The sequence below is a fragment of the Hippocampus bargibanti genome, linkage group LG01, assembly GCF_051943395.1.
Source record: "Hippocampus bargibanti isolate YZ-2025 linkage group LG01, ASM5194339v1, whole genome shotgun sequence".
Classification (NCBI taxonomy): domain Eukaryota; kingdom Metazoa; phylum Chordata; class Actinopteri; order Syngnathiformes; family Syngnathidae; genus Hippocampus; species Hippocampus bargibanti.
The window spans coordinates 9956445-9965118 of NC_142734.1; the positions used below are offsets into that span (position 1 = coordinate 9956445).

The 8674-nt window shown below is 40.0% G+C and overlaps 1 protein-coding gene across 1 annotated transcript; it reads right to left on the reverse strand.

The window, feature by feature from the left end:
• Nucleotides 1-360: 360 nt before the first annotated feature.
• Nucleotides 361-6649, reverse strand: ptges3b (prostaglandin E synthase 3b (cytosolic)). The gene is made up of 8 exons (XM_088994993.1): nt 6493-6649; nt 5497-5610; nt 5062-5131; nt 4881-4979; nt 4715-4801; nt 1495-1548; nt 1363-1390; nt 361-1284 (listed from the first exon to the last, which is right to left on the reverse strand). Exons 1-8 carry the CDS (start codon nt 6510-6512, stop codon nt 1265-1267), a joined length of 492 nt encoding a protein of 163 aa, XP_088851119.1. The 5' UTR covers nt 6513-6649; the 3' UTR covers nt 361-1264.
• Nucleotides 6650-8674: the final 2025 nt, after the last annotated feature.

Here is an 8674-nt window from a genome sequence, read left to right on the forward strand (position 1 = left end):
AAAAAGCGTGTTGTTGACGGAGGTTTCGATTGGCAATGCGTTAAAAATTTTAAATCTAATTATCAACTACACGTGATGATTTAAGATTGAAATGCTATAAATGACGTTGATAAACCCTGACGTCAGCTTCGGCCTTTTCGATGTGGTTTCGAAATCTTTTCGCAGGACGTTATCGTGGCGAATTTGCACTTGTTGCTTTCGTTTGGTTGTCATTATCCCGCAACGCAAGGTGAAGCTGTATCATTTTAGCTTTCGCACATATGCACACGTTTTAGTAAACAATCCACGATTTTAAGTTACCCGACCGACCTAGTCAGTAAGAAAAACGTTTTTTAGTTATGACCAAAGGCGCATCCAAAATTTCTTTAACAGTTTATTAGAAAGATGTAGACAAAAAAATGAATGTCCACTGTAATGCAACATCATGTCTCCCCTAACATTTTGTTGACAGTGCAAATAGAATTTGGTCATTACACATCACTGCCTCTCCCCAACAAGGTAATGTTCTAGATTTTATGTGTGTGTAACCCAGATGTGATGCTGAAGAACAACCAAGCTTCAAGCCTGCCACTGCAAATAATTTCCACTTGATCCTGCAGGCTGAGTGCATGTTGGAGAGAGAGGAACAGTTAAGATATTCAGAATGAATTCCATTTACAATACCCGATTAAGATGGTCATTGGACAGATGAACCATGTTTGCCATGACTTCATATAAACAAGGAGTAAAGGGAAACATGTAAGCAGGAAATTAAAGTAACAGGAACAACAGACCGGCTTCCAGGTCATCTAATTCACAGCACATGGAAGGCAGTTCAGAGGGACCCCGACAAATTGTTTTTATTTTATTATTAGTTTTAACAGAGGAAACTACACTATTTACCCAACTTAAACCACAACATTTGACAAAGATTGTACTAATCATAAACCATGATTCTGTTGTAGTCAATTTGATCAACACATATTGCTCAATTGAGGACAAGCTTTTCCATCCATTAAGGTGTGCTTCGTTGGTCATATAACAGTAAAGCAAAATACCTGACGTGCAGTAGAGCAAATGGAAGTGGAGATAGCTGCTCTGTACATTACCATGCATGTCAACCTTCACAGAAGCATCGAGCAAAGGCTATGTTTTTAATTATGGCTGCCGACTCAGTACTTTAGTTTATTTCCCCCCGTGCCTTTAAAAAAAGTGTAAAAGTTTCAATTTAAGTTGTTTCCTTTGTCAGCGGATCTTTTCCTTTCCTTCCAGAGTATCAAGCGCTCTATTCCAAGTCTGGCATTTCTGAAAGTAGGGAGAAATACAATTAAGACTTTCCATGTCAGTAACTGACTCAGAAATTAATGGTGCAAAATGACTAACTTTCATCATCACTGTCTGCAGACTCATCCTGAAAAAAGAAAATGTGGTTTAAAAAAACAATCAACAAAAACATGGAATGATAAACAGACTTCAATCTCATGGCTAAAGCTGGTTTAAACAAAAATTATTTACATCGTCGCCATCGAGATCAGGTTGGAAATCACCGCCTCCCATGTTATTCATCATCTGCAACATTAAAGTGGAAAAAGTCACAAAACTGATCTTAATAAGAATAAGAACATCCTTATTTGTCCCACTCCTACTCTAATAATTGTACACAGTTGCCTCTGTCGTATAGGTAGCGCTCAACCCCAGCACACTTTTCTGCATGGCATCACTTTTGTCCCTCATTGGTGGCATCACAAAAATGTCATTTAATTTCTGCACAAACTACAACCACTATGCATTTTTGTTTCAAAAAAAAGACCAGGAATCATCACTGCTACACATGACTGACATGCTGTGAGTGACCCTGTTTAATGTGACTTGAGTGTCCCTGGTACAACCCCAAACACCCCTCATGCAAATGATGGTCATTGCTCCCATTGATTCTAGTAGGGATAAACGATTAATTTGACTTGCCAATCACAGAGGCCGTTGCTTGCCTGGTCATTGAAAGAGAATGTGAAGAGAGGAGGCACAAACATCAGTGCAGTCATTAAGCCTAAATTATTTTTAAATATCTACAATTAAAGTAAAATTCTGAATCGAAACATATACTCATGTGTGAGTTGTGCATCTATACATATTGAAATTGGAGCTACGACTGGCGCTTGTAATGCCAGAACGTTGAGTTTCATAACAATCATGAGTGAAGAAGGGTATCTTTCCAAACGCACCCACAATTTATGTTTCAAGTTTGAGAGCATGACTGTTCTTGGTCTGTCTTTTATTGAATAAAGTCCCCCAAAATGCGACAAATACACTTAAAGGACAACCGACGTCTCCAGACAAGTTGTGTCCATAATTTGTAAAATGGCTTCAAATGACTTCTACTGAGCGTATTTTACAAAGATTCCACCGCATATAGCTATATTTTATGTTTTAAGACTCGCGCTGAATATTCAGGAAGTATTGTTTTTGAGTTGGTGACGAGTCCGTACGTGACGTCACTAAAGGACCGCCCTTTACCGTAAAAAAAAAAAAAACGCTTTGTAGCGGTCCTTCCATCACCTCAATGTATTTTGCTGTACCTGTTTGGTCTGGGGACCTCGTGTTGCACCCAAAAGCCACCAGGAGGCCAGAAGAGGGCGTCCAAGCTCCATATAAGGAATTTATCAGCCTGTGGAAACGGAGGTGGCCACAGGAGGTCGCCATTTTGTGCCTTTTTTTGGGTGAGAGATTTTCCCCCAATGTTGCCTCAAAATGGCAAAAATAAATTCTTTAATCGATTGCAAACATGTATGCTTTCCTCTTCAGAACTATCTGAATCATATTCATAACTGGATGTGTAACAAGAAAGCATATTCTCCGAATCTGAAGCCATTGTTTTGATTCACTAGCATTGCAAGACGTCTGTAGCGTGACGTCACAAACTGGGGGCGGGACTTTCTGAAAATGCCCAATTCGCAGCTCAATTTTTTGCAGATTTTGGACACTTAAAGTCATTTTTATTGGTGTTTTGCATTTGAATAAAAATATACTGCATGTTTTCGGTGTTTTAGATGCTATAAAACATTTTTCTGATGTCAGTTAAGAAACAAAAGTGACGTCGGTTGTCCTTTAAAGGACAACCGACATCACTTTTTTGTTTTTTAACTGACACGGAAGGACTTTCTTTAAATGGTGTTTCGACTGTGCAGATCAGACTGAAAGCAAAAACAATTGCCACCGAAAAGAAAATTCCGGATTTCAAAGGAGGACCGTCGTGGTGTCTTAGATTTATGAAACGAAAAAGTCTGTCCGTCAGGAGACGGACAACTCTGTGTCAGCAACTCCCGACTACGAGGAACACTTACATCCCACATTTTCATTTGGGATGAAAGTTATATTATTATTATTAAAACTTTGAAAACTCTCTAGGTGTACCGTCTTTGTAAATATGTGTAACCCATGTATAATATGTATTTGCAACTGCATATTTTTGTAATGTATTTATTTGTATTTATTTTAGACACTTATTCTGATATGTTTTGCACGGGTGAATGGAAAAAGGAGGGGCGGAACAAACGCAGGGTGACGGGTTTAAGTGGGGACTGGTAAAGGTGAGGGACAGACAAAAAAAAGGTGAAGAGGGGGTAAAAAGTTGGTGAAAGAAAAACCCGCGTCGGTGTGTGTGAGAGAACACAGAGGCTCGACCAGACCCTGTGGATTTTTTTTTTGCACGTAGCACGGAGGAGTTTGACCTGAATTCGCTGCGAAACATTAAAGTTATCGCTGACTCTGCGATAGATGAGGCGAGGCAGTGACCAGCCACCTATTTGTGGACGCGGCGGACAATAGTGATATATATTTTTCCCTCCCTTACCTTTTGAAATACACTTTTTTTCCCTTGGATTACTTTCAACGGGACCCGGACTCTGCAGGCCTGCATCAAACCTTAAGTATCATTTTCACGTTCATTTTGCCGGCTGTGATTTTTGGACTGTGGACTTGAATGAATTTAGTTTCATTCGCGGGACTTGAAGTCAGGTTTGGGTTAAATGTTTTAATGTGGGCACATGCATCTTATATACAGGTGCGGCTTATATACAGGTGCAGCTTATATACAGGTGCAGCTTGTGTATGTACAAAATCGGTTTTCCTCTTAAAATGTGGTGGGTGCGGCTTATAATCAGGTGCGCTCTATGGTCCGGAAATTACGGTAATTTCGCCATCAACACGGATCAACACGAAGTTTTCAGACCAAACAAAGTACCCAAAATGCATTGTGTGTCGCTTTCTCGGTCAGGGGTGTTCCAGACGTGACGTCACGTCAGGTATCGTCATCAACTCAAAAACAAGACTTCCTGAATATTCAGCGCAAGTCTTAAAACAAAAAATATAGCTATATGCCATGGAATATTTGTAAAATACGCTCAATAGAAGTCATTTGAAGTGATTTTACAAATTATGTACACAACTTGTCCGGAGGCGTCGGTTGTCCTTTAAGTATGTTGTACAAATACAATATTATATCTCTACACATCGTAATTAGTTAATTGTTTTTTTTTAATTCACTAAAAATAATACGTTTGAGGTTAGGGTTTTGGCTTGGGTCCGCTCCAAATGCTAGGTCTGCTTTGCAAAATGAATTGCCCAATACAGCTATAGTGTATAATAAAGCGGATATCTAATAAAAACACAAGAAAATGAGCCTGAAAAAGTACTGCAATAATAATACATGAGTGATTTAGAGTGTAAGATTGCTTACGTCTGAAAATTGATCAAAGTTGCCCATCTCCTCCTCTGAATCGTTGTCCCACTCTTTCCAGTTGTTAAAGTCAACTTTGAGCCATCTCTGTTGTGGAAACGCGTGCCATAAGTCTTCTAACCCGATTGGTGCGTTTTAAATGGATGGCATCTTGAAGGCAACTAACCTGAGGCTTCTCTTTGGTCAACCTTGGCCATGACTTGGTTGGTTCTGCTTTCCGCAAAAAGCACAACACAGATCTGTCTGTGCGTTTGTGTTTGGATGCCTGCGTTGAAAGATGGTGATGGTGTCGTGTTAAAAAAAATAAATAAACGTGAATATTGGTCAATGCATTTGAAAATACTTACATTTTGATCAATGGCATCAAAGAGTTCTATTTCATTTTCATGTTTGACGTTGTCAGTTCCCCCAACACAACTGGGAAACACGCACAAGTACACGTTCAATAACAGAAACCGGCCTCACATGTCCTATTTGTTTGTCTTTCAATCTGATGTCATTCATGCTGCTAGTTTCAAGCATCCAAACAATGGAAACATGTTCATCAGACCTGATATTACATATACAGTACAGAATTATTGGATATTAAAATTAATCAATGCTTTGGGCTAGCATTATTCCTGACAAGTGCACACTGAAACGTGGATAGACGACAGTTAAGACCCGAGCCAATGTGTGTGGAATAGAACCAAAACATTCAAAAACAGTTTCAAAGCAAAACCTTCAAAGGCAGTTTAACTGACACAGTCAGATTGTGCCTAGTGCTTTTGATCAATACATACCTGAAAGCAAATTTAGTTTTATCAAAAGTGACCTTTACATCTTTGCTGTCCACTACGCAGAACTCTATAATAAGAGTGTCCCTCTTCTCGTACCACTTGGCACTTGCTGGATACCTGTGAAGAAACGGCAATGAGACCAGCAATTATTTTAACACACTCAATATGTGCATGGCACATTTTAGGAATACTAGAGGACTCAAACGTACAAATGGTTCAGCATCAGAGCTCTGTTACGTATTTTACATGATATAAATGTCAAATTAATTTCAAATGAAATGCAAACATCCGCCATGATAGGCAATTGAAGGGCACAGTTCAGGTGGAACACGCAATTAAAAAGGCAGTATCATGTGACGACAGTATCAAGTTACGGTGGACCGTCACATGAAGACATCCTATTTATTACAGTAAAAACACAAATTTGGGGTAGAGTGTGACATTCGCGACGAAAAAACAGCTCCTTTTGTGTGATAGTCTGAAAGAGCGGCTATTCGCTACTTTACGATGTAATCATCTCGTGGCCCTGTGAGCCCAATCATTAATCTCTAATAAACTCCGTATTTTCAAAATAAGGCTATGCCATTAATAAGCGTAAAGATCAACAGTACCGTAGTCCTAACTTCGATACAGGTATTATCCTCATGAGAACAGACTAGAATGGGGCTAAATGAATTCGGGGTCGCTAGCCGAGCTAACAGTCGAGTTAGTTGAGCCATGCGGTGCACCTGACATACGCCAGAACGTCATACAAAAGTCCTCGCGGGGCCGATTAATCCGCACGCACATTAGTAAAATATAGTGGCCGAAATATTTGAAAGACTGGTCTGAAAATATCAGACAGTGAGCCAGTTAATTGTAGCTCACAGTTCACAGAGGGAAAGGCCAGCCTCCCGCCATTACCGCGGCATGTTGTCGGGTGGCTAACGTTATCCAGCTACATAAGCACAATTTCCACTTTTAGCCTAAGCTCTGGGAGTGTGTTTCACACACACTTACGTGTCTGGGCGTGATGTCATTGTCTTTTTCGGAGACAGAACAGCCGTGTGTGAGAAAAGTGGTTTATCGCCTTGCGGAGTGAATAATCGTTTACAACACACGGACAGGCAACGCAATACGCCACCGCCAGCCAGCCAGCGAAATGAGTGGATGAAGTTACGTAGTGTGGTTTTGAGAATAGCAAAGGAGGCAGCCCGTCGGCCCCAATCGACCTTTCTAGAGCTTTCAGCTGCAGCTGCGGAGGTGATGGGGACTGTCATTTTAATCGGGCACATTACTTAATAAATAATTCTACGTTACAAAATGCTACAGATATTTCGTTAAAAAAAGAGGACTGACAACATTACCAAAATGCCAAGATGGAATACAGTCCAGTATTACATTGTTTTACGTGTGCCTGACGATCTTTGTCATTTTTGCGGGGAAGAAACTACTTGATCAAGCCCTCGTTTAATTGATTTACCTATACATTGTATTTATAATACAGATTTCTTTCTTGTGTAACCCCTAAAGTGCCTTTACAATCTCACAGCGGTACCCGGGTACACGTATCCTCATTCGAGACCAACTGTTAGGAGATAGCTTTGAATATCCACCTATAGAACGCATATTTTAAGCTATCGATTGAACATAAGAGAAAATGGTAACGATTAGTTTGCTGAGTAACTAATTATTTTGACAAGGTCTTGAACTGTACTGTATAGTATTCATTTACTGTACTGCTAAATCCGCAGTTTTTACGATGATTCGGGGTAAAACTCGGTGACCAGTCCGCAAAAATTCTGGGCTTGTATGAGCAAGTAACATTGCCAGTAAAAATGGAAATACTGTACTTAGAGCACTGCATAATAACTACGAAAATTTTATGAATGATTAAAGTCTGGAACAAAAGTTTTTCACGTGTTCTCTGCTTCAATAATTGTTGCACTGCCTCTTCTAGATTTGTTCTAACGCCTTCGATCTTCCTCTTTTTCTGTCCAAGGAGGTAGACGTCTTGACAACTGCTGTTTTGTTTAATTTACAAGTCTAGGCATTCTATGTTGTGTCATATAATTTGTTTAGGAACACGTTATGTCACTAAAATTGACGTGAGGATGTTTTCTGGCGTTTTTACATGTTGTCCCTGTGCGTTCGTGAGTTTCTCCGGGTCGTCCGGTCTCCTCCCACAATCCAAAAACATGCATTTCAGACTGATTGTACACTGCCAATCGTCCCGAGAGGTGAGTGCAAATGCGATCGGTTGTTAATTTCAGTGTACTCTTGGATTGGCTGGAAACCAGTTTAGGCTGTCTACTGCCCGATGACAGCCCACTCTACGACCCACGTCGTAGAGTGGGCAAATTAAATGGTCGCAAATTAAATCACACAGGCTGGGATCAAACCAGGTACCTCTGCACCAGTGACGTGCAGACAGGGGAGGCAGGTGAGGCCGTGCCTCACCTGTCATGAAAAAATAGTTATATTTATTTAGTGATTTGTACTTTAAATTTCTTTTCCATTTAACTTCACCATTTTTTGATTTTTTTTTTTTCAAAATCGCAGAATTTTCACATTTACCGTTCAAATACTAAGTAGAGACAAGCGGTGAGGCACCATCCGGCTGAGCCTCACTATGGATTGCACAATGACTATGCTGTGCTGGCTTGCTCTGCAGTGAGACCACATTGCTGTCCCTCTGCATATCGCTATTAAAGTGTTCAAACACTTTTAGTATATGAAATAAATGTCAACAGTTTAGCTGCTGTCTATAATGTAGTCACTTATTACAAACACTGTACTCGAGTGTTTATTTTATTTTAATCAAAACTGTGTGCATAGGTGAGGCACAGTTCCCCTGCCTCAAGACAGAGGGCGCTGGTGATTAGATTCTTCTTGCGCCTCCTCAGCTGCAGGATAATAGAATTTGTGAGAGCAACCTACAGTAAACAGTCAGCAAGTTACGTGCAACCATCCAGTCATTTTTTGTGTTTCTTGGCCTTATTTTCAGAATGGATGATTACATATTTAAATTGAAAGAAATAGACTTTTAAAACTGAACAAAGGAAGGCTTCTACAAAGAAGGTATCAATGCCTTTCTTCAGGAGCGGCGCGTGGACTTCATTTATAAGTGGCGGTAACACAATAACATTTTTTTATTCTTTTTTTCTATGCTGCTGTTTATATACAGAATGCTGACATGACA